Genomic DNA, 27,163 nt, shown 5'->3' on the forward strand with positions numbered 1-27,163 from the left:
GCCAGCACATCTTGTCAAAGTGTTACACTGTCCAAGTTATCTGGATACTTCCCACGAACACCAACCTGTCAGAGCTCCGAAGATGGGAACTTGCCCTTCAGTATATCCTCTCTTCTCGATATCCGCCAGGCCTCAACCTCCGCTAATTTCAAGTTGCTGCCGCTCATACCTCCCCTCTTCTTTCAACAACTTCTTTGCCTCTGTACTTCTGCCTCGACTGACATCTCTGCCCAAACTCTTTGTCTTTACAAATGTCTGTTTGTGTCTGTGTATGTGCGGATGGACATGTGTGTGTGTGCGCGCGCAGTGTATACCTATCCTTTTTTTCCCCTAAGGTAAGTCTTTCTGCTCTCGGGATTGGAATGACTCCTTACCCTCTCCCTTAAAACCCACATCCTTTCATCTTTCCCTCTCCTGCCCTATTTCCTGAAGAAACAACAGCCGGTTGCGAAAGCTCGAATTTTGTGTGTCTATCGACCTGCCAGCGCTTTTGTTTGGTAAGTCACATCATCTTTGTTTTTAGATATGAGTATGATATTTTGTATATAAATATAGTTTTAAAAGTAACTTATTTTGAAAAATTTGAGTATATTTTATGAGTTTTCTTTAATCACCTGCAACTGTTCATATGTTTACAGCTTAATTTTGCCAATAATGGAAATGGATGCTGAGCTACTTATGAAATAAGAAAATTATTTAAAAATAGATCTTTTCAAAACAGTCTGTATGACTTAAACAACAGTAATGAAAAAAAAGGTTATCATATTTTAAAGTAATACATCTGTAAACACTCTTCAAGAAAGGAAGTTGGCAGGAAAGTGTGTCCACTCTAGCAGATGTCATACACATCAAATTCAAACTCAAAAGGAAGCCTTCCCCTTCTACCTACCTTAGAATCAGGCATAATCCTACAAATGTCGTCTTAGGCCACGCAAGGGAAAAAAAACTTCATTTGATTCCACCTTGGGATGCCATTTCCTCAAAGGTGTAATTTCATCATCAGTGATAACATGTCCAACATAATATTTTACACTTTTCTTTGAAGGAAACTTTTCACCAAAACGAATTTTCCATGGAGCTGATGCATCAAAGAGCAGGGAAGGCACTGTTCAAAGCCACCCTTTGAAAGACAGTCCTTCACATTTTATTTTTTTATGTCACCAAAGAATAAATATAACATTTTATGCTTTTTGTAAATGTTCATTCAAGTGTTAACATTGCCCATAAAAACTCGTTTCAAATTCTAAACTCAAAAATGCTTCTAATAATAGGCAAATGTTTTTGTGATTGTGAGGGAACTTACATTTCCAGAAAATTATTTTATTTTCTAGTGTTGGTATACAGCATTATTTCATATCAACTGTCATATCATCTGAAAGTATCGATTATTGGTGATATTTAACAACTCTGACCTTAGTTCCATATTTACACAGTAGAGTGCATCACTAAATTTCTGATCGGAGTTACCTTGCCATTCAGTCACCCCACTTTACAATAACTTAATGGCTGATTGCTATCTTTAGATGGTAATTAGAATAACCTAGTCTTGATAAATCTCAGAGTTACATATCATATTGATTTTCATATTATTTTTAACATTTGTGTTCCATTGCTGTGTAGCAGTATGCTACATTTGTACTACAATTGTCATTCAATACAGTGGAAATGTTTGTAATCAATATGTTTGGGAACAGTTTTGCAACATCTGATCCAGAACATCATTATGAGATATTATCAGTTGACCATTGAAATTAATTGCCAGATGTGATTAAAGTTACAGCATAGTATCCCATAACAAACTGGCCATTGTTATGTGGACTACTACTTGAAGCCTTTATTCTAGATGTCTTTCTTTACAGTATACGGGAACTTAATGTAGAGTAACTTGTTTATATCATATTTAACTAGTAGTTTGCGGATTGCCATATAAGGTACCTGGAGTAATTCATTCAAGTGATGAGCTTTACCTGGTTAGAAACAAATCACCTCTAATGTGCCAGGTTTGTTCTTATTGAAGTCACCACCACCACCACCACCACCTGCCTTTGTAAGTTTAGGCTGTTGTCTGATTTGAACTCACAATCACAATCATTCCCCTGTTTTGCAAGGTCTTCTAATCTCTTTCTCTTCCCATTTGGCTTGTAATTGAGGATCTTCTGGGAAATTCAGGGACTAGAAATTTCACAAAGTGGTGTCTCCTATCTTCAAGAAACTTCTGTATTTTTTCATTCATGTTGAAAATATTGAATTCTGTTCAAATATCTTCATTTCTAAACATCTCTCTTATTGTGCCCAAGATGTGCATGTCTCACTTGATGACAATTTAAACCCCCATGCAACCATCCACATTTAGTTTTTCTGTAATTTCCTGAAATCACTTAAGGCAGATGCCGGGATGGCCCCTTTTGAAAGGGGCAAGGCTGGTTTCCTTCCCCACCCAATCCTTACTCAATTATGTGCGCCATCTCTAATGACCTGGTTGTTGACAGGACGTTAAACTGTAATCTTTCCTTTTTTTTCTCTTATCAGATGGTGTGGTGCATTGTGGGATACTGTGCACAAATAAAATGATGTATATGGCCAGACACTAAGTTTGTGTAGTGTTTGGCAGTGAGAGATGATGGTACAAACTTCAGGGCTTTGTTGGATTTGCTGTAAGCATTCCTCATGTGACAATAGTGCCACAGCTTGTCTTTATGTTGACATGGGGGATTAATTACATCATGTAACTTTCAGTGTATATTGGCAACATGTACATGATGTACCAGTCCTAGCAAACTCATTCCAAGTTTTGAAAACATGTACGTGACTTTCCTGTACCCATACTAATCTGTATGTCCTGCAATGTATGATTGACGTAGGAGTGTGTGTGTGGAGCTGTAGCTTCTGTACCTTATAGCAAGGAGAGTGTTTTGGTTGTGTAGGGCTGCTCACCAGATGTTGTCTAACATTGAAATGACAAGAGTCTGCTGCTGGATGCCTTACATTTTCCCACTATGGGAGTTCATATGATGAGCCTGTGATTGTTGCAGTTTCCTGTTTCTGGTGCCCACACCAGATGTGAATGATGTTGCACATATTGATATGTCGTTGTCTTCTGTTTTTATGTTCTGCACGGTTACTTAAAAACTGAACTCTGATAAAATGTTTTGTAAAATCTTACCCTGTGTTACATTTGATACTTTATAATACAGGACTATTATAAATTACTCATTTGTTTTCCAAGTTATGTATATTCCAAAGTATTGCATGTACAAGTATGATTGATGCGTGAATAGAACTGTAAACTCACCAAGTTTGCATTGTACCCACCAGCTGGTGTTAAAAGTGCAGTACCTTGACAAATTGGTGACCAAGCAGAAAAAGAGTTTTATGTGTTGGAATATGTGAGATGTTTAATTTTCGCAATAGAAGGAATTATTGGAAGGAAAAAAAAGAAAAAAGAAAAAAAAAGAAAACAAACAGAGCATTGTGGGTTGGTATCACCTATTTAAGGAGACTGGTTGTCTCTGAAAACAGAATATTACTGGTCAGTCAAGTATGCCAGATGCAACTGTGGAGAGAGTGAGAGTGAGTTTCATACACAGTTCTTAGTGTGATATGCTGCAGTTGTGGTTGTTTCAACAACTGACTGCTTATTCCAAGAATTTTATGTTCCAGTTGGAGCATTGGTGTTCAGTCGTAGTGGTGAAGATGATGCGGCTCTGTTCCTCCCCCTCGCTCTCCCTTTCTTCCTCGTCGTCGTCGTCCTCCTCCTCCTCCTCCTCCTCCTCCACCACCACCACCACCACCACACCACCACCACCACCACCACCACCACCACCACCTCCCCCAACCCATCACAAGCCACCTAACCTAATGCGTGTGACTCTTTCCTTTGGCAGTACATGCAGGACTGTGTGTACATAACCCACTTGCCAAGAGCATTGGAACAGCTCAGATAATGCATCAGTGCTGCAGTGATGACCATTGATGGGAAGTGGACACATGAGGTACAAAGCAGACTTGACTACCACTTGGATACATGTGTGGCCAGAGGGACACTCAGAACATTTGTAGAGTGCAATATGCAAACTTGGTGATTTTACAGTTCTGTTCGCACATCAGTCATATTTGTTTATGTAATACAGTGGGAAAAACAGAGCTTTGAAATTGAATGAATACTTTATGGTAGCCCAGTACTTTGCTAGCCAGGGATCTGTGGAAATTATTACATTTGTTTTCATGGGGGTAATTTGGTGATTTGTGTGCATGTTCCTTTGTCAACATTTACTTATTTACTTACTTTCTCCAGTCATCCCTGTCCCATTCTTATTATTGTCATTGACAGGTCAGATTTTTAAATACTTCGAATAGTATCAATTTCTTGCCTTCCATTAACATTTTCTTTAATTTAATAAAACATTTACATTGTCAATAATTGGCACTGTCTAGTAGACTACTTTCTTGCCTTTTTAAGTGGGATGATGGTATAGGGCTTTGAGATGCTGCTCAAGTGAATTACATGTACATTTCCTTGTTAATGCTCTTACGTCTTCCCAAGTTCTTTACCAGACTGAAGTGAACTGATATATTGTACCCATTTATGCAGTGATTAATTTTCAGTCTTTATTCTTTCTCCACAATTAGAAAAGCAATTGATCACCTTTTTTATGCACCTTATAACCAGAAAAAGGAGTTCAATTTCATTTGAGTCAGTTTTTATTTGATTTTTGCTTAAGAACGTTTTGTATTAATTTTCCATTATTCTTTGTTCATTTCTTTTTAAGGTCGTATATAGTTTCTGCCTGTTTGATGACAGTGAAATATGTTGAATATTATGTTCAATACAGCTTTATTAAAATCTACATAAAATTCGGTGTTCTTCTCAAAAATCTTTCAGATTGTAAGAAGTTCTGATTGAAATTCAGTGAAGGAAAAAAAGTATGTCTTACTTCATAGTGTGATGGCATTTAATTGTAACACTTTGAGGTAGTTACAAACATTGGTTGGGGTGAATAGTGTATACTCTCCCACATTCCATTTCACTGCATTTATTGATGTCTTAATATAATGTAATTTACATTCGCACAAAACAATTTTGTTTTACAGATCAACCTGTTTCAATTAAGTTCAAAATTTACAAGGGAACAATCAAATTGCCATCAATGATTTCAGAAACTCCGACTCTGCTGCATTTACATTTAATGTGATGTATGTTGTTCATTATTTCTTTGTATATTGTAGGATGCACGATCTGACTAAAAATAACACAATAGGAAGTTTCCCTTGAGTAAAATGGAAAACCACTGCACATTATAGTTGTATTTAAATGCTTATACAGTATTAAGAACAATTTGCTGAAAATATATTCATGTGAAATATTTACATTTACATCACATTTCAGCTATATCGCATCAAGAAGAAAGCCAATCTACTCCTGCCTTGATACATGTGCCAGAGGGGTTTGACTCCACAGCACCATCCACCTCCCTTGGCATTATTCCAGAAAATAATCTTCTCGAGAGCTATACAAGACTCTCTATAAGCCTTGAAGAAAATGGTCTCTTTAAGGTGAGACTATGAAATCTAGTCTTTTTAGATGAAATACACTTAGTCTCATACGGGATATAGTCTATAGTGGAGTTGTGTACCCATCAGCTTAAGGTGCAGCTGCAAATGTAATGTGTAACGTAAACTGAACTTTAGAGTCAGTCCTGCGTACAGTACACATGTGACAGCTACACAGCTGAAGACAGAAAAATACAAAAGTAAACAAATATAAATTTGACTTGACTACTGTACAGGATCTCTTCTACAAACTCTTCCAATGCGTCCGTATGGTGTTGATGAATGGATTCATTTACAGTTGTATAAATTCTTTTCAAGTGCAGGCAGAAAAAAAAAGTCTTTGAACATCAACACAATGTTGGATGTACTGTACCCTGTAAAAAAACATGTTATACTTTTCAATAGAAGTCCAATTATTGAAAGCAAACAAATATTTTATAAAAATAATACTTTGTCATATTTGGAGGAGCACGTTTTATCAGTTTCTTGTGTTTGTGTTCCTTTTTTGTTCTTCTTTTTGGATATTATCTATGTTCTGAACCCTTCTCCCCACCCAAACCCCTCAAGTATACTCAACTACAATTTGTTGTATTATATGCAACTTAAGTAAACTCAAAGTGAAAATGTTTAGAAGACTACCAAAGGATGCTAGATAACCATGACTGAACAGATCAGCTCAAAACCACAGATTTTTATGTCTTGCACTCACAACACAAGTTACATTGTAATAATCACATCGTAGGTGACACAACCCTATATTGATAAAATTATTTACTAACCTAATACATAGTCATATTTCATATGTTTTGTTTTCATGTGTATTGCTGAAAAAGAAGACTGTTTGCTGGCAACAGTCTTTTTCTTGTATGTGCTGTTACTTAGTTCGCATTTGCTTATGGTTTTTTTATATATCTTATATTTTCCCGGATACAAAATATGAAATGTGAGTGAGAGTGACCAAAAACAGTGTGTGGTAGCAGATGCAGGCACAAATGAAAAGTGCCAGAAATGCTACCTTTCAGAACCAGGTTGTCACCTACACTGCATAAATGAGAGAACAGTTGGAGGTAGTCAGACAATTCAGGAATTGTGAAGGAAGTACCTGAAAAGCCAGGGAGATACAACAAGAACATAAGGAGCAAGAAAGCAAAAATGAAGTGCGAACAAACAGCATGTTGTTCATAGCTGATTTAGTTTCATTGTAGATTTCACTCACATTTTGTCTCTTTTAGACAGGACTGTAGGACACTTACCTACTTTTATTCTGAATAACCTTCTTTCCTCCAACCCCTCTAGCTGTTTCCCTCCCCTCCCCCCCCCCCCCTTCTCCTTGGGGAATCCCAAGTATTCAAATCTGGTTTTGGTTTTATCATTTATTCATCATCTGCTGCCATCTTGCAAGTAACATCACTTTTTCTGTTCTTATTTTAATGTGAAGATTTTTTTTTCTTTCTTCATTTTTTGCTACAGTAGTTATTTAACATGAGATGTTGGATATCTTGCAAATTCTGAAGAGCAAGGTGAAAGAAAGTTGCTGTAATAATCTGCAAATTGTGAAAGATGAAACAAAACACAGAAATTTTAAAAAAAAGGAAAATTAAAATGAAAAAATCCCAAGTGCACTCACATCTGTAATCACACACACGTGTGTGTGTGTGTGTGTGTGTGTGTGTGTGTGTGTGTGTGTGTGTGTGTGTGGAGCCTATCATCAAAACAGACCTCCTCCTCCTCCTCCTCCTCCTCCTCCTCTCCTGTACTAGGTGTAGTGGCCTTTTACGATCTCAGTCCATATCCTTACTGCTCTTTCACATCTCTTCTTCTTCTTCTTCCAGGTTGGTATTTGAGGATTTTTTGGAGGATCTGGCTAATCTTCATCATAGTACACTGCCTTTCCAAGATGATCTGTAATTCTGTACGATTTTGATCATTGGTTTACTTTGAAAGCCTTAAAGATGTCATCAGATCTTTTCCTGTCCCATAGTTTTACAGCCAACTCTTCTTCTCATGAACTGCATCTCGGCACTCATTTGTCTTTGTTTGTCACCTCTAAAAAGTGTACAGCAACTGTATTTACAGTGGGAGTGGTTGACTGGTTTACTTGAAACAGCAGTTAATAACTGTAGTAACTGTTAAGTAATCCCCGTCAATGGTAATGCATTTCTGGCAATGGATGTTAAAGTTCTGGGAACTCCTGATTTAGTAGTCTTTAGGGATAGCCCTCAATTGAGTCATTACTATATTTGGATATCTGATAAGTCTGAAAAGCTCTTGTCCTTCAGAGCTGATTTCAGTTTGGGGAACAAGAAAAAATCCAGGAGAAACAAGTCTGTGGAATAGGATGTGTGACTGAGTGACTCAGCTGGCTGTTGGCCAGGAACTGCTGCACTGGAAAGGCAGTGCATGGCTGGATAGTCGTGGAGTGGGATCCAGTCACCTTATTTGGTGTACTGGGAGTGCACCCGCTTAATCTGTTGCAACAGACATTTCAGTATTTCCATGTGCATAATGACATGGGTGACACACACTCGAAGTCGAAGAACATGAAAAGTATTGTCTTGATGCGTGATCTCTCACTGTAATCACGGACATTGCCACTCCATACTTTAACATTGCTTTTAGGGTTATGTCTTGAGTACCAGGTATTGTGTCGGTTAATAGGAAAGTTGCATCTCAGTACGGCATGTTTGTGAGGTCTCTACAGACATCAAGCCAGGTTCCAAGTGTGGGTCACAAGTTGGGAGCAAAATTTGCATTACCCTAATCCTAGGCAATTGTGAGGTAATGCACTTCTTGGAGCTGCTGTACAAATCCTGGAAACTCCCACTTCCTCTGCCGTCATTTGCACTAAGACACAACAATTCTGAGACAAAACTTTCTCCACCTTATTTATGTTCACCAGGGTGCTTGCAGTTGCAGGCAGGCCAGTTCAGAGAACATCTTCCATTGTGACCAACACGTTTTTTGAGGCATTTAAACCTCTTGTAAGCACACTTTGAGATGATAGCACGTTCTTTATAAATTGTTGTCAGCATTTTCTGAGTCCCTTTCACTGGTTTTCCAAGTCAAACAGAGGATGATGGTTCAAGTCCGCTTCCAGCCAGCCAAATTTATATTTTCTTTGATTTCCTAAATTGCTCCAGGCAAATGCTGGGATGGTTCCTTTGAAGGGGCACGGCCAATTTCCTTCCCCATCCTTGACAGAATCAGAGCTTGTTCTCAGCCTCTGATGACCTTGACATTGACAGGATGTTAAACCCAATGTTCCTGCCTTCCAAGTCAAATGGAACATCATTTTCATTCAGTGATCCATTTTGGGTTTCAAACTGCACACCCTACACATTCAATCTACAATGTGCTGTTTACACGCAAGAAGCACACTTAATAAGTGGTGAGTGGCAACATCCTTCTGTCGGTGTGTTTCCACATCATTTAGTTTTATTTTGATTTATACCCAGGTACATCAATGTAGAGGTTGGAACTTTATATGTAGGGAATGACTAATGGAAATAAGTTATCCAGCCTTCTGAAATCCTACTCCTGCCTTGAGACACCACTATCCAACCCCAATACTATTCACAGTGTTCCTCCTAGTGAACCACCCATAGCACCCAGACCCTGCTGAGTTGATCTTTTCAACCTACCACATTCTCCAAAAACTCCTACCCACAATCCACAAAATTCAGAACTGGAACAGTCTCTTGCTTCCTACAGTGAAAATACTTCTTTGCAACCAATCCCTCCAACCAAAGCCAATCCAATCCTTCCAACAAAACCTGCCTGTCCCCATTTGTACCACCATCCAACTATGACTCTCTCACACTCCTGTCTAACCATCCCCTGGTCACTTTCCAGGAATTCCGAACTTCCAACCTGGCCTCACCGTCCTTCCAAAGCTCCATCCCTCAGAACAACCTTTCACAGGGTGTATACGACCCTGGACAACTGGGAGATCCGGGAAAAACCTGGGAATTTTTTCATCCGGGAAAAACCCGGGAATTTTTTAGAATTCCAGGGATTTTTCATTTTTTTAGTTTTCCGTTAAATTTTTGTAACTTTGACTGGTAAGAACCAATACTCTAACATAGAATATTACTGTATCTTGCTACTGCAGAATAATACTGCAGCAACCAAAAATGAACGAGAGAAAAAAAAACGAAAATAAAACTGAAGTTGTAAAGAAAATGCACCATGCACAACAACAAAACACAGTGCTCATACCGGTGTGTATCAACAGCAAAATGTGTTGAAGGCTTTAGGAAGACTATGCAATGTTTCATAACAATAAATTGTTTCCAATGAGTGTGACATCACAACTGTTTGCATTAGATTTGTTTGAGCGGTTGCGAGCGAGCTTATGCACATGTGCAGTTGAGTCGCGTATGAGTAGTACCTTCCATTTCTGGCTACAGAAGTGTGGCAGTTAGCCGTATAAGCAATAGCAGCAGGCAGCCAGATGCAATCTGGAAAAATTTTACCGGTGCGCCTAAGCTGACAGATTCACGCATGCGCAAAAGGCACGGAACTGGGGGGGGGGGGGGGGGGGGGGGCAGGGACAAACCAAATTCATATTATTGAGGAATAAGACCTTCTTTCACAAAGCGCCTAACAACCAATGAATGTTGGTCTATTGATTACTCACATGATTTTGAACACATTCCTGTTGGTTTTTGAACAAATTCTAATTTGATTTCTGAAAGAATCGTAAGTTGATTTTTGGATGCGTGCATAGTATAAGTGATGTCTCAGCCAGGGGAATCTCCGACGCATCTAGAAGTAAACTTTCCTACAGACAAAGGGAGATGGGTCTATACAAGCTGAGTGGAATAAAGCGGAATGGGTGAATGCCAATCGCTGTTTATGTGGTTGACTGGGTTTGCAAATGATCAGCGTTGTTATAACTATTAGCGAATTCCATAGATTCAGACTACCAGAGTAGAAATAAACGACTCACAGGAATAACAGGCAACAAAGATTGCGTATTGTCTCCTTCGTGTATCCAAGAAAATGAAATTTTGAAAGAAAATTTTTGGCCAGACCACTAAACTCCTAAGGTCAGTAATACAGTCCCCGGCTAGCAGCCGCTAAAGTTCTATTCTGGGAGTAGCGCGGAAAACGCGTTGTATGAACACGTAACAACGCCTAACCGGAAAATAAATGCGGGGTAACTAAACTGGTGATTGTGGCAGGGTTAGTGAAGTTACCAAAGAGTAAGTTTTGACACTTGCAGGAATAGTTACAGAATTAGTGATGACAAGATTGTTTGTTAGAACGTGGAAGGAGAAGAAACGAGGACTCACACAAATCACGGAAGAATATGACGATTCCGCATTTATGTAGAAATTTCGTACTACTACTTTTTGATCTCATACTTCAGAAGGTAGAGAGTATGAATGAAGTGTGAAGCTATTTCCTAACATAAAACGTTTTGCTTGTAGTAAGCCTAATACTCATTTGATATTGTTACTACGTGAATTATATTCTGTAGTGTTATAAAAATGACCATTTGTGCCAAAACAGTCTCGTTTATTTGGTGTGTGTAACAATTGCTGAAATATTAGGCAGGCGTATTTCATTTTATGTAGCAGACAGACAAAATAAATGTAATCAGATCGAGAAACCACACCAGTCTTCGGTACTATTTGTATCAACAGCTTTTCTTGTATTAGACAATGACATCTCATTTTTTCATGTAGCAAAACGTTGACGAACTTTGATGAGGTAATAGATTCTTTCGCAGAAAGGAAAGCACGTCATGTAAAGCTGTAGCAAGATTAGAGAGGAAAAAAAGCTAGGACTTAAGGATTGAAGAAATGCGTTCTACTGTCTTGCTTGCCTCTTGTCTTTACTCGTTTTATGTACCCTATATTTAATTTTATGTCACAGAAAACAGAAAGTTATTAGCTAATAGGCAGTAAAGACAGCAGATTTTCTGAAGAGTTCTTGTTCTGCCCGTTACAAATAATCCCATCCAGTATTAATTGTGAGTTGTTTTTTAAAGAGGGGTAGGATGTCAAACCAGCCGATTGGGAGCATTAGAGGTATTGCAGGAAATTTTAATTTCCACTGGTATGAATATAGTTTGATGATGGCACTCATTACAAAATATTACATGTTTGAATTCCACAGAGCGAAATACAGAGATGTGAGATGGAAGAATGCTGTGTGAAGAGGCGGGGCATTGCATTTTGGCACACTTAAGACCAAATAACACGTTTTACACATGACCCGTGTTTACGTTAAGTGATTTTGCTGTTTCCTCTTCGTTTATTGCTCTCACATCAAATGAAAACAAATCGGATTTCTGTGGCTGGGTGCTTTCAAGTGAATTAAAATACATTCACATAATTACGGAAGGCTAAAATATGTAATTAGTTTCAGATTTTATTTTGTTTCCACCTGTCTGACAGTCAAGCATTAATCGTCTTGCAGAACAATGAAGTTATTTTTGTCCGTTTGTCAAAGAAATCTTTTCTGCTGAGGCAGTCAGTTTATTTGAATGAAGTGTTTCATTCCACACTATTGGCTAGTTTCAACTATTCTCTGTGTTTCAAGTTCACATTTTTATCTTCTAGCACTTAAAGGATTATGCCTTAATAAAGAACCAAACATGAGATAAAACAGTACTGGTACTCCAAGAAAATTTGCATCTGAATCTTGACATACAAATGTGCACTTTAAGCCGAATGATGCATTTTATTATGGTTCACAAAATTCCCATGCTCTTGGAGTATCCTCGAATGTCTTGTTTCTTTTATGACATAATGTAAGGTCTTTGAATGTTTTACACGTACGAACGTACGGGCTTCCTGGGTCACTGTAGATACGCAAGTGCGGCAACGCCTGTTATCTGGCGCTCTCTGACAACTGCTGAAACGAATCTATTTCTAACAGGTCACGAGAAAATATTCCGAATGGTTGTTTGGAAAGCGTTACTGTCAAAGTAAATTTCTTTTTATGCAAGATGCACTCTGTGCGATGAATGTCCGATGATTTTTTTAAATCACAGAGCGTTTGACTCTCATTCAAAAATAAAATCTTTGACGATGACCATTTAGAATATTTTCAAGCCCAGAAGATCAGACATTTCTGTCGTTGTTAAAAATTTTACTGGTACAAATGTATCTTAAAGTGTAACACGCACAAAAAAGATCAACATTATGTGTGAAAACTTAGCTTCTCTTGCAGCTTATTAATCTGAGAGACCAATATTATACGTAAAAGCTTTTCTTTTTTTGTAGCAACACTATGTATATTAATTTAAACCATTACCTGTTCCTATTTGTGTGTTAGCACTACTTAGCAGTGATGTTGCTATTGACTGACATCATCACGTGTCCTATGCTCTGAATATCCGCTATCATCGGCTGGCAGGATCGCTTGACGTGAACTACGACTGGCTTACAAAAGCGCATCACAACCTCGATTTCAACTCTTCGAAAAGTAACATGCGGTGTTTGGTGGAATTAGAATTTATACTTTCGTAATACGAAAATATGCAGTGTACGTGTTGCTGCACATCAGAAATCTTTCCGAAACGTGTTTTTTCCCCTGAGTTTAGTTTTTTAAAGTGCCCAGAAATTCTTTGCCGGTGTATAAAACCACAACCATTTAAAGGATTTATCAGTTTTACAGTTCCGAGGAAAAGTATGCTGTTACTTAACACGGAAAAAGTGTATTTTTAACCGGGAAATCCGGGAATTTTTTTTTTCCTGTTTCAGCAGAAGAAGGAATAGCCCTACACAAACTAAAACTGGATCCTGACCTAATCATCCTCCCTGCAGACAAAGGTTCCACCACTGTTTTGATGAACCAGAGTGACTACCTGGCAGAGTGTCTCCGCCAGCTGTCCAACATTACCTCCAGTCCCTGCTGAAATCCCTCGGCCATTCCCAGAACCCCTCCACTGAACCAGTCGCCCTACTCACCTCAAAAGAGCCGCACACCCACCTTCTACTTGCTCCCCAAAATCCACAAACCAAACAAACCTGCTTGCCCCATTGTGGCTGGTTACAGTGCCCCCACTGACAGAATCCAAGCCCTTGTTGACCAACTTCAGCAACCAGTTGTCCAAAACCAAGCCTCCTACATGAAAGATGCCAACCACTTCCTGCACTGGATCCCCACAATGCCCACGCCCTTACCTCTCGGGTCCCTACACAGCGTTGTTGAAGCAAGCTTCTCATACACCAACATCCCTCATGCCCATGGCCTTGCCGCAATTGAACACTATCTCTCACAATACCCTGCAAATTCCAAATCCACCACTTCATTCCTGATACATCTAACCAACTACACCCTAGCCCATAACTACTTCATCTCTGAAGGGAAAGCACAAAAACAAATGCGTGGCTCAGCCGGCGGCACCCGCAAAGCGCTCTCATTTTCCAACTTCTTCATGGGTCACCTAGAGAAAACATTCCAAAGCTTCCCAAAAATGCAAACCCTGGTCTTGGTCACATTTATTAATGACATGTTTATAATCTGGACCAAAGGCCAACACGTTATCCTCATTCCTCCACAATCTCAACACCTTCTCTCCTATCCACTTAACCTGGTCCTCCACCACACATTGTGTCATGTTCCTAGATGTCGTTTTCCTCCTCTCAGATGTCTCCATCTGCACTTTGTTCCACCCTGCAGCCTGGCCACCCAAGGCAGATGCATCTTCATTGATGAGAACTCCCTCATCCAGTATGCTGAAGGAATCACAAAGGCCTTCACAGACAGGCAATATCCTCCAGACCTAATACACAAACAGATCTCCTGTGCCATATCCCCACACACACACTTGATCCACACATCCATCCCAAGAACCAACTGCAAAGAAGCCCCCTCCCCTTCCCCCTTGTCACTCAATACCATCAGGGACTGGAACAACTGACTCTCATCCTTCATTAGGGCTTTGATTGTCTATCATCATGCCATGAAATGAGAGACATCCTATCCATCCGAGAAAGTTACCTTCCCACCGAAAGTGGTGTTCCGCCACCCACCCAACCTCTACAGCATCCTAGTCCATCGCCATGGACTCCCACCCCCAGTCCCCTGTCGAAGGGATCACACCCAGCACAGGCTTGTCCTACCCCATCAGAGGATGGGCCAGCTTTGAAAGCAGGCATATTATACACCAGCCTTGCTGCAGCCACTGCACAGCGTTTTACATTGGTATGAATTGTGGGTTATTAGTCTCATAACATACATAATCAAAATCGTTTGATTCAGGTACAGGAGACATCAAAAGTTTGCAAAAATTTACAGTAAACATAAAAGCTGATGTCAGGGTGTATATGACCCAGGAGATCCGGGAAAATCTGGGAATTTTTTCAACCACAAGAAAACTGGGAAAAACCTGGTAATTTTTAAGAATTCTGGGATTTTTTTAAATTTTAGTTTTCAGTTAATTTTTTGTAATTTTGACTGTTAAGAAATAACTCTCTAACAAATGATATTACTGCATCCCACTACAGCAGAATAATACTGCAGCAATAAAACATGAACGATAGAAAAAAACTAAAATAAAACTTAAGTTTCAAAGGAAAAGCACAATGTACACAACAAAACACATTGCTCATAGAAGCATCAGCCAGTAGCAAAATGCGTCAAAGACTTTAGGAAGACTACGCAATGCCTCATAACAGCAAATTGCCTCTGATGACAATGACATCATAACTGTTTACATTAGATTCGTGTGAGCAATTGCGAGCAGGCCCATGCGCATGCACAGTTGAGTCCCGCATGTAACTTCTACTTCTGTCTACAAAAGTGTGGCTGTTAGCTGTATAAGCAAGAAGTAAGATGTGACCTGGAAAAATTTTATTGGCGCGTCCAAGCTGCTATATTCACTGGGAGCAAACCAGGGTATCTGCCCCAGGCAGCATTTTCAGTCAAGCATTAATCGCCTTGCAGAACAATGAAGTTATTTTTGTCAGTTTGCTAAAGAAATATGGCTTTATTAATCTTTTTGGCTGTGGCAGTCAATTTGTTTGAAACAAAGTGTTTAATTCCACACTATTGGCTGGTTTCAACTGTTCGCTGCATTTCAAAAGAACATGTTTTCATTTATAACATGTATGACATATGCCATAGTAAAAAACCAAAAATGAGGTAACACAGTACTGGTACCGGGTAAAATCCGGGAACTTTTTTTCCTTGTCCGCATATACGCCCTGAATGTTTACATACAGCGTGATAATAATAATAATAATAATAATAATAATAATAATAATACAATTTTGTTTTTTATACACAAAAGGCAGAGATAATAATAACAATAATAATAAAAATAGTATCTAAAAATCTAACTCTAAATTACCCTAGCTCAAATTATCATGTTGTCCCCTAAAAATTCTTCTATTGAATAGTAGCATTTCTCCCTCAGAATCTAATGTAGCCCTATTTTTAGGATCTCTGGCTTAATATTAAATACATTTTTGCCCACTAATTTGTTATAATATTGTCATCCCCATATACTGTGGAGCCCATTCATATAATTTCAATTTGTGTGTGAGAAGCAAAAAATAATTTTTATTTCTTGTGTTGTATGTGTGGTTCAAATAATTTTGCCTGCTTTGTAGGAAGATCATAATTTCATATGACACTCAATCAACTATCAACTAGAACGAATGGCCATCACCAAACTGTTGCTATAAACAAGGTGGACCACACAGTGGCAAAACATGCAGCAGAGCACAACATGTACCATCTGGATCCCCACCACCACCAGCTTTTCTGAGCTGTGTAGATGGGCGCTATCCTTACAGTACATCCTTCACTCCCATCATCTCCCTGGCTAAATCTAAGGTAACTCATTGCCCCCCCCCCCCCCCCAATCCAATTTTGTGTGTGTGTGTGTGTGTGTACGCGCATGCGCGCGCATATATATATATATATATATATATATATATATATATATATATATATATATATATATATATATATTAAAAACAAAGATTCCAAGACTTACCAAGCGGGAAAGCGCCGGCAGACAGGCACATGAACAAAACACACAAACACACACACAAAATTACGAGCTTTCGCAACTGGCAGTTGCTTCGTCAGGAAGGAAGGAAGGAGAGGGAAAAATGAAAGGGTGTGGGTTTTAAGGGAGAGGGTAAGGAGTCATTCCAATCCCGGGAGCGGAAAGACTTCCCTTAGGGGAAAAAAAAAGGACAGGTGTACACTCGCACACACACACACATATCCATCCGCACATACACAGACACAAGCAGACATATTTAAAGGCAAAGAGTTAAGGGCAGAGATGTCAGTCGAGGCGGAAGTACAGAGGCAAAGAAGTTGTTGAAAGACAGGTGAGGTATGAGCGGCGGCAACTTGAAATTAGCGGAGGTTGAGGCCTGGCGGATATCGAGAAGAGAGGATATACTGAAGGGCGAGTTCCCATCTCCGGAGTTCGGATAGGTTGGTGTTGGTGGGAAGTATCCAGATAACTCGGACGGTGTAACACTGTGCCAAGATGTGCTGGCCGTGCATCAAGGCATGTTTAGCCACAGGGTGATCCTCATTACCAACAAACACTGTCTGCCTGTGTCCATTCATGCGAATGGACAGTTTGTTGCTGGTCATTCCCACATAGAAAGCATCACAGTGCAGGCAGGTCAGTTGGTAAATCACGTGGGTGCTTTCACATGTGGCTCTCCCTTTGATCGTGTACACCTTCCGGGTTACAGGACTGGAGTAGGTGGTGGTGGGAGGGTGCATAGGACAGGTTTTACACCGGGGGCGGTTGCAAGGGTAGGAGCCAGAGGGTAGGGGAGGTGGTTTGGGGATTTCATAGGGATGAACCAAGAGGTTACGAAGGTTAGGGGGACGGCGGAAAGACACTCTTGGTGGAGTGGGGAGGATTTCATGGAGGATGGATCTCATTTCGGGGCAGGATTTTAGGAAGTCGTATCCCTGCTGGAGAGCCACATTCAAGGTCTGATCCAGTCCCGGGAAGTATTCTGTTACAAGTGGGGCACTTTTGGGGTTCTTCTGTGAGAGGTTCTGGGTTTGAGGGGATGAGGAAGTGGCTCTGGTTATCTGCTTCTGTACCAGGTTGGGAGGGTAGTTGCGGGATGCGAAAGCTGTTTTCAGGTTGTTGGTGTAATGGTCGAGGGATTCAGGACTGGAGCAGATTCGTTTGCCACGAAGGCCTAGGCTGTAGGGCAGGGACCGTTTGATATGGAATGGGTGGCAGCTGTCATAATGGAGGTACTGTTGCTTGTTGGTGGGTTTGATGTGGACGGATGTGTGCAGCTGGCCATTGGACAGATGGAGGTCAACATCTAGGAAAGTGGCATGGGATTTGGAGTAGGACCAGGTGAATCTGATGGAACCAAAGGAGTTGAGGTTGGAGAGGAAATTCTGGAGTTGTTCTTCACTGTGAGTCCAGATCATGAAGATGTCATCAATAAATCTGTACCAAACTTTGGGTTGGCAGGCTTGGGTAACCAAGAAGGCTTCCTCTAAGCGACCCATAAATAGGTTGGCATACGAGGGGGCCATCCTGGTACCCATGGCTGTTCCCTTTAATTGTTGGTATGTCTGGCCTTCAAAAGTGAAGAAGTTGTGGGTCAGGATGAAGCTGGCTAAGGTGACGAGGAAAGAGGTTTTAGGTAGGGTGGCAGGTGATCGGCGTGAAAGGAAGTGCTCCATTGCAGCGAGGCCCTGGACGTGCGGGATATTTGTGTATAGGGAAGTGGCATCAATGGTTACCAGGATGGTTTCTGGGTGTAACAGACTGGGTACGGATTCCAGGCGTTCGAGAAAGTGGTTGGTGTCTTTGATGAAGGATGGGAGACTGCATGTAATGGGTTGAAGGTGTTGATCTACGTAGGCAGAGATACGTTCTGTGGGGGCTTGGTAACCAGCTACAATGGGGCGGCCAGGATGTTTGGGTTTGTGAATTTTAGGAAGTAGGTAGAAGGTAGGGGTGCTAGGTGACGGTGGGGTGAGGAGTTTGATGGAGTCAGGTGAAAGGTTTTGTAGGGGGCCTAAGGTTCTGAGGATTCCTTGAAGCTCCGCCTGGACATCAGGAATGGGATTACTTCGGCAAACTTTGTACGTAGAGTTGTCTGAAAGCTGACGCAGTCCCTCAGCCACATACTCCCGACGATCAAGTACCACAGTCGTGGAACCCTTGTCAGCCGGAAGAATGATGATGGATCGGTCAGCTTTCAGATCACGGATAGCCTGGGATTCGGCTGTGGTGATGTTGGGAGTAGGATTAAGGTTTTTCAAGAAAGATTGAGAGGCAAGGCTGGAAGTGTCTGCCTGACGAAGCAACTGCCAGTTGCGAAAGCTCGTAATTTTGTGTGTGTGTTTGTGTGTTTTGTTCATGTGCCTGTCTGCCGGCGCTTTCCCGCTTGGTAAGTCTTGGAATCTTTATTTTTAATATATATATATATATATATATATATATATATATATATATATATATATATATATATATATATATATATATATATCCATCCGCACATACACAGACACAAGCAGACATCTGTGTCCGTGTATGTGCGGATGTATATGTGTGTGTGTGCCAGTGTACACCTGTCCTTTTTTCCCCCTAAGGGACGTCTTTCCGCTCCCGGGATTGGAATGACTCCTTACCCTCTCCCTTAAAACCCACATCCTTTCGTCTTTCCCTCTCCTTCCTGCTTTCCTGAAGAAGCAACCATCGGTTGCAAAAGCTAGTAATTCTGTGTGTGTGTGTGTGTGTGTGTGTGTGTGTGTGTGTGTGTGTGTGTGTGTGTGTTTTGTTCATTGTGCCTGTCTGCCGGCGCTTTCCCGCTTGGTAAGTCTTGGAATCTTTGTTTTTAATATATATATAATCTCCCCTGTCCCAGTACCTCCAGCCAGTAATTTGTGTCAGTTAGTTGTGTGCTGCTATCTCACGCTATAGTCTGTGAAATTACGTGCCCAGCCCTGTGCCACCTGCGCCCCTATACCTGCACCCCTACGTAACCCACCGAAAGCTAGCAAAGTTCTGTACCTTTTGTTTCTGTTCCTGTTGACAATGCAGCACTTCTGCCTTTCAGCAAATCATCTCCTTTCTTCCTAAATAATCCGTAATTCTCAGTCAGAGATTTTTGTACATTATTATAACAGAAATAAGCACATATTTACTTTCTTCATTCCAGGGTTCAAGCCGTTCATCTTCAAGTAGTGCTACTACAAGCAGACACATGACACTAGAAGAACTTCGAGCAGTGAATCGCTATGCAGAGAGCACTAAAAGCCTTTCCTACCTCCCTCAGGTGAGGTCAGAAGATGGAAGCCAGGGAGGGGGCGGCAGCACAGGTCAGACTAACGCTGAATATCTTGGCACAGCATGGCACCGGGCACGTTGTTTCACCTGCCCTGACCTATTCTCGCATGGTGCCTTGCCCAGTCACAGATACCACCAGTTTGCTGTCCTGAGTGGCTCCTCTACTTTCTGTGTGCTTTCATACTAAATACACTGTAAAAATTCGAATTGTAAATTACCAAACAGAAGTACATTAAGGATATTTTAAAGACATGAAATAGAATTGCCACAATCATTTCTTTAAGTGACCAAAGACAAAAAATTTAAAATTCAGTAAAATAAATTTTAGTGTGTGGCTCTTGTTGTAAATTTAAACACTGACAAAAGAACCTTTTGTATCGTAGTGATAAAGAGTACATTGAAGATTATTTATTTTTTGTCAGTCTGTGCTCCTTACTTACCTGATACAAACTAAAACTACCTAAACATTTTTTTTTAAATATCTGAGTGATATTAAATGTCATAATTTCAGATTTAAAGTTATTGGTCTGAGAGGCTCCATTACCTGTTTAATGTTGGAAATTTCAGTGACCAGTGAATCAGATATTAATTTCTTCTTATCATTATTGTAATTAATACCTTAGAATTTTGTGAGATGGTAACAGCAAGTCAGTGTCCTCTGCCTCTTGGCCGTTGCAAAATATTTGGCAGTTAAAATTATTAAGGTCGATGTAATGCGTATTTTAGAACTTCGCTGACATACTGTGGGCAAAATGTCATTTTTAAGCTATTTTTAAGAGTTACATGCAGGAGACATTCATAAGGCTCTAAGAATAAGTAACGTTTATATAGAAATTACATATATTGAAGACAAGTTCAGACAAATTTACTAAAAGTGTTCAGACAGTCTGTCTTGACCCTCATTGCAAGCTTCATAATCTCATCTCTCCGTCCCTCCACCCCCCCCCCCCCTCCACCCCCCCCCCCTCTTAAAAGAGCTTACTGCTAATGTAGATTGTGTAGAATAGTTATGAGGATGACATGTTACTCTCTACCACTGACATAAGTCATAGCATTGAAATGGTGTCCAAGTGCCATTCATTTCTGTGGAATCAGCACACTAAGATGTGTTATGAGAAGACATGACAAAAATAGCAGAAATGAGATATTGTGTTCATAAGTACGTGTGACCACACAGTGGATGAAGTTGCTTGATTTGTTGGTATTTAATATGGACTGCCCAACTGGTCTACAAGAAATGATGGACTTACCAGAGCCATGTAATATGTGTAGAGGGTGCACAGAATAACGTGGCCAGTAGATGTGCAGTCGGAGGGGTAAGTGTGAAGTGAGCGACAGTGGTGGGGGCTGCAGCTAGGCACTTAGTAGGCTGTAGGGTAAATGCCGAGCACTGGAGTGGAAGTGGCATTCTAAACTGTAGTGTGCACACATATTGTTTGTAAGTATTACATGGAGCTTCCCTATGCCCAAACTTGCTTGATGACCATCCCAAAAGATCTACCGTCATGTCTGCTTTGGTTAGTATCTAAAAATAGTTGTACTGAAAATGCAACAAAAGCATTGATTTATTTTCGCCTGAGTTGGTAACCATTTGTAACTTTCAGAGAATCGCCATGAATGGTGAATCTGGAGTGAAAAGTACATTTCCGTTGTTGCCTTCTTAAAATTTACTTCTTTTGCCACAACATGGCAGAGTTTACACATCATCACATCACTAACATGTTGTGCAGTCACAGTTGTGAGAGAATTGTGGAACAGTGATTTATTAAGTGAGGAACTGTGGACAAGTAAGGTCAGTAGCTTATGAAAAATCACATCTTTGTTGTTGTTGTTGTTGCGGTTTTCAGTCCTGAGACTGGTTTGATGCAGCTCTCCATGCTACTCTATCCTGTGCAAGCTTCTTCATCTCCCAGAACCCACTGCAACCCACATCCTTCTGAATCTGCTTAGTGTAGTCATCTCTTGGTCTCCCTCTACGATTTTTACGCTCTACACTGCCCTCCAATACTAAATTGGTGATCCCTTGATGCCTCAGAACATTTCCTACGAACCGATCCCTCCTTCTGGTCAAGTTGTGCCACAAACTTCTCTTCTCCCCAATCCTATTCAATACTTCCTCATTAGTTATGTGATCTACCCATCTAATCTTCAGCATTCTTCTGTAGCACCACATTTCGAAAGCTTCTATTCTCTTCTTGCCCAAACTATTTATCATCCATGTTTCACTTCCATACATGGCTACACTCCATACAAATACTTTCAGAAATGACTTCCTGACGGTTAAATCTATACTCGATGTTAACAAATTTCTCTTCTTCAGAAACGCTTTCCTTCCCATTGCCAGTCTACATTTTATATCCTCTCTACTTCGACATCATCAGTTATTTTGCTCCCCAAATAGCAAAACTCCTTTACTACTTTAAGTGTCTGATTTCCTAATCTAATTCCCTCAGCATCACCCGACTTAATTAGACTACATTCCATTATTCTCGTTTTGCTTTTGTTAATGTTCATCTTATATCCTCCTTTCAAGACACTGTCCATTCCATTCAACTGCTCTTCCAAGTCCCTTGCTGTCTCTGACAGAATTATGATGTCATCGGTGAACCTCAAAGTTTCTATTTCTTCTCCATGGATTTTAATACCTACTCCAAATTTTTTCTTTTGTTTCCTTTACTGCTTGCTCAATATACAGATTGAATAACATCGGGGATAGACTACAACCCTGTCTCACTCCCTTCCCAACCACTGCTTCCCTTTCATGCCCCTTGACTCTTATAACTGCCATCTTGTTTCTGTACAAATTGTAAATAGCCCTTTCGCTTCCTATATTTTACCCCTGCCACCTTCAGGATTTGAAAGAGAGTATTCCAGTCAGCATTGTCAAAAGCTTTCTCTAAGTCTAAAAATGCTGGAAACGTAGGTTTGCCTTTCCTTAATCTAGCTTCTAAGATAAGTCGTAGGGTCAGTATTGCCTCACGTGTTCCAACATTTCTACGGAATCCAAACTGATCTTCCCCGAGGTCGGCTTCTACTAGTTTTTCCATTCGTTTGTAAAGAATTCGCATTAGTATTTTGAAGCTGTGACTTATTAAACTGATAGTTCGGAAATTTTCAAATCTGTCAACACCTGCTTTCTTTAGGATTGGAATTATTATATTCTTCTTGAAGTCTGAGGGTATTTCGCTTGTCTCATACATCTTGCTCACCAGATGGTAGAGTTTTGTCATGACTGGCTCTCCCAAGGCCGTCAGTAGTTCCAATGGAATGTTGTCTACTCCGGGGGCCTTGTTTCGACTCAGGTCTTCCAGTGCTCTGTCAAACTCTACACGCAGTATTGTATCTCCCATTTCGTCTTCATCTACATCCTCTTCCATTTCCATAATATTGTCCTCAAGTACATCGCCCTTGTATAGACCCTCTATATACTCCTTCCATCTTTCTGCTTTCCCTTCTTTGCTTAGAACTGGGTTTCCGTCTGAGCACTTGATGTTCATACAAGTGGTTCTCTTATCTCCAAAGGTCTCTTTAATTTTCCTGTAGGCAGTATCTATTTTACTCCTAGTGAGATAAGCCTCTACATCCTTACACTTGTCCTCTAGCCATCCCTGCTTAGCCATTTTGCACTTCCTGTCGATCTCATTTTTGAGTCGTCTGTATTCCTTTTTGCCTGCTTCATTTACTGCATTTTTATATTTTCTCATTTCATCAATTAAATTCAATATTTCTTCTGTTACCCAAGGATTTCTACTAGCCCTTGTCTTTTTACCTCCTTGATTCTCTGCTGCCTTTACTACTTCATCCCTCAAAGCTACCCATTCTTCTTCTACTGTATTTCTTTCCCCCATTCCTGTCAATTGCTCCCTTATGCTCTCCCTGAAACTCTGTACAACCTCTGGTTCTTTCAGTTTATCCATGTCCCATCTCCTTAAATTACCACCTTTTTGCAGTTTCTTCAGTTTTAATCTACAGGTCATAACCAATAGATTGTGGTTAGAGTGTTACCTGTGATTAAGTTGTGCTCTGTGCAAAATTCTACCAAGCGGCTTACTCTTTCATTTCTTAGCCCCAATCCATATCCATCTACTACATTTCTTTCTCTCCCTTTTCCTACTACCGAATTCCAGTCACCCATGCCAATAAAATATTCGTCTCCCTTCACTACCTGAATAATTTCTTTTATCTCATCATACATTTCTTCAATTTCTTCGTCATCTGCAGAGCTAGTTGGCATATAAACTTGTACTACTGTAGTAGGTGTGGGCTTCGTATCTATCTTGGCCACAATAATGCGTTCACTATGCTGTTTGTAGCTTACCCGCATTCCTATTTTCCTATTCATTATTAAACTTACTCCTGCATTACCCCTATTTGATTTTGTGTTTATAACCCTGTAATCACCTGACCAGAAGTCTTGTTCCTCGAGCCACCGAACTTCACTAATTCCCACTATATCTAACTTTAACCTATCCATTTCCCTTTTTAAATTTTCTAACCTACCTGCCCAATTAAGGGATCTGACATTCCACGCTCCGATCCGTAGAAAGCCAGTTTTCTTTCTCCTTATAACGACATCCTCTTGAGTAGTCCCCGTCCGGAGATCCGAATGGGGGACTATTTTACCTCCGGAATATTTTACCCAAGAGGACGCCATCATCATTTAATCATACAGTAAAGCTGCATGCCCTCGGGAAAAATTACGGCCGTAGTTTCCCCTTGCTTTCAGCCGTTCGCAGTACCAAAACAGCAAGGCTGTTTTGGTTAGTGTTACAAGGCCAGATCAGTCAATCATCCAGACTGTTGCCCCTGCAACTACTGAAAAGGGTGCTGCCCCTCTTCAGGAACCACACGTTTGTCTGGTCTCGCAACAGATACCCCTCCGTTGTGGTTGCGCCTACGGTACAGCTATCTGTATCGCTGAGGCACGCAAGCCTCCCCACCAACGGCAAGGTCCATGGTTCATGGGGGGATGACATCTTTGGTATAAAAAGAAATATGTGATGTCCTCACTTATGTTGTTCCAAAACCATTGAATTTCTTGTTAGACCAGCTGTCGATGGCCCATTAAAAATTACATTATTTAATCAAAAATGTCTGTAGTTAGTGGAATAACATGGCAGATAATGAAGTTTCACATAATAACCATATGACAAAATACTCTGCTCTTTGCATGCCATCATTTGCCGAAATCTCATTTTGATATCTCAAGCCATTTGAGGAATGTTAGGAGATATGAGGAATGTTAGGAGATATGAGGAATGTTATGGATATTTCATTCTGCCTTAATCGTGATCACAGATGACTGAGGTACACAAGATTAGTTTTTTGAGGTTGGTGACAGATAGAGAAGACAGACAGAGGTCTCCACCCATATCTAAAGAAAAATTCATTATGTTAGCTAAATTTCATATGCAGTAATATGCATCAAATGAAAAACATAGCAAATGCTATTTTTCATTTCAGACTTTTCTAATTTTTCTCAGTGTCTTATTGTGAGGTTTGCCCAGAAAGTAATGCACCACATTTTTTTTCTCAGCGAAAAATATTGCTACAAGTGTGAGACGTTCGTATGTGTTATCTGATGTCTCCTAAATGAGCATGCCAGGTAGCGTCGCTGCAGGACCATGCTGTATACTAAAAGCTACGTGCTGTCATTGAATTTCTCTCTGCAGAGAAAGAAATTATGAGGAATATTCACAAACACTTGTGCAAAGTCTGTGGAGCATCTGCTGTTGACAGAAGCACAGTTTGGCGCTGGGGGCAGAGGGGATGTCGGTAGAAGGCAGTTCAGCAGAGCTTCACGATTTGCAGCCGTCGGGGAGATCATCCACAGCTGCACACCTGACATGTTTGAGCGAACTGATGTTGTCATTCACGAGGACAGATGCATTATGACTCGGCAGTTGGCGCTGCATCTGTCAGCAAAGTAAGTGTGGATGCAATTACCTGCGCTCTTGGATACTCAAGAGTGTGCAAGATGGGTCCTGCCTTGTCTAACGGTGGATCACAAATCACACAGAAAAAAACATTTGTTTTGATTTTTTGCAACATTTTGAAGCTGAGGGGGAGGCCTCCTTGTCCCAGATTGTGACAAGTAATGAAACCTGGGTTCACCATCTTGAGCCCGAAACAAAAGAGTAATGGTGCCATGCCCACTCCCCACAGAAATCCTAAACAACTGCTTCCAATCATAATCACCGTGTTCTGGGACTGTGAAGGTGTGATTCTCTTTGATGTGATGCCAAGAGGTGGTACTATTAATTCAGAAGTATGCGTAAACACATTAACAGAACTCAATACGCGCTTCTGGTGACTTCGACGCCACAGCAACTCAGAAGATATTTTACTGCAACATGATAACACTCAGCCCCACAAAAAAGTGGGGACTGCTGAACGCATCGCAAAACAGGGTTGGACAGGGTCGCGCCATTCACCATACAGCCCTGACCTACCCCCCTCGGACTTCCACGTGTTTGGGCTATCAAAGGATGCAATTTGATGAAGACACTTTGAGGACAATGAGTTGATTCACTCAGTGAAACACTGACTCCACCACCAGGACAATGATTGGTAACAACAGGACATAACACACCCTTGTTTCACACTGGAGGAAGGCCTTAGAAAAGGATTGAGGTTACGTGAAAAAATAGGGTGTGTAGGTAAAACATCATTCTTTCATGTATGTAATTCTCATTGTTTTCAATAAAGAATGGTTGAAGAAAAACAAGTGATGTATTATTTTCTGGGCAGTCATTGTGAAATACAAATATCAAAATAGCTATGACCATTAATGAAATGATGGACATTTCATCATGAAGCTGCCATAGATGATGATAAATAACAAAAAAATTTTACCATATAATTTCTGTAAAATCATTTGAGAAAGATTGCAAGGCATGCACCTCAACTCTCTCACCCCAGTTGGCTGAAAGTGGGCAAAGAACGTTGGCCTTCCCTTCTGAACGTACAGCTGAACTCACACAGTGCCTTTTACAAAAATTAGTCACTTTGCACTGGACACTGTATCCTGCACAGACTCTAAGAATAGTGGTTGTAAAAAGATCGTAATCAATAAAAGGAATTGTTGCTGCTAGTGAATGTATGTGTATCTCTAACAGTTTCCGGGTGAACATTGCGCAGGAAACTACATGAAACGGACATTTGGAGTCGTGCCTCACAAAAGGCGATTGTCCACATTGGCACATAAAGCTATGTTCCTCCAATGGCCAGAAATTGAACAGTAACTTACTGGAAGCGTGCAGTATAGTCTGGCAAATCATGCTTTTGGCTCTTTTCAAATGGTGCCGAGTGTTGAGTGCAACAATGGTTCCCTGAGGTTTTTAACTT

At 40.5% G+C, this 27,163-nt stretch overlaps 1 protein-coding gene across 10 annotated transcripts in view; it reads left to right on the plus strand.

Moving 5' to 3' along the window:
- Positions 1 to 27,163, plus strand: part of LOC126353893 (rho GTPase-activating protein 20-like) — a 171,875-nt gene that overhangs the window by 67,202 nt on the left and 77,510 nt on the right. For 7 of the 10 annotated variants that reach the window (XM_050003114.1, XM_050003116.1, XM_050003111.1 and 4 more), the window contains 2 exons: positions 5,387 to 5,553; positions 19,689 to 19,805. In XM_050003114.1, the coding sequence (XP_049859071.1) occupies positions 5,387 to 5,553; positions 19,689 to 19,805 (284 nt within the window). Of the gene's footprint in view, positions 1 to 5,386; positions 5,554 to 19,688; positions 20,713 to 27,163 lie in introns of those variants that run through there. The other 3 variants (XR_007565229.1, XR_007565230.1, XM_050003115.1) reach the window with 2 other exon arrangements.

The sequence above is a fragment of the Schistocerca gregaria genome, chromosome 3, assembly GCF_023897955.1.
Source record: "Schistocerca gregaria isolate iqSchGreg1 chromosome 3, iqSchGreg1.2, whole genome shotgun sequence".
NCBI lineage: Eukaryota > Metazoa > Arthropoda > Insecta > Orthoptera > Acrididae > Schistocerca > Schistocerca gregaria.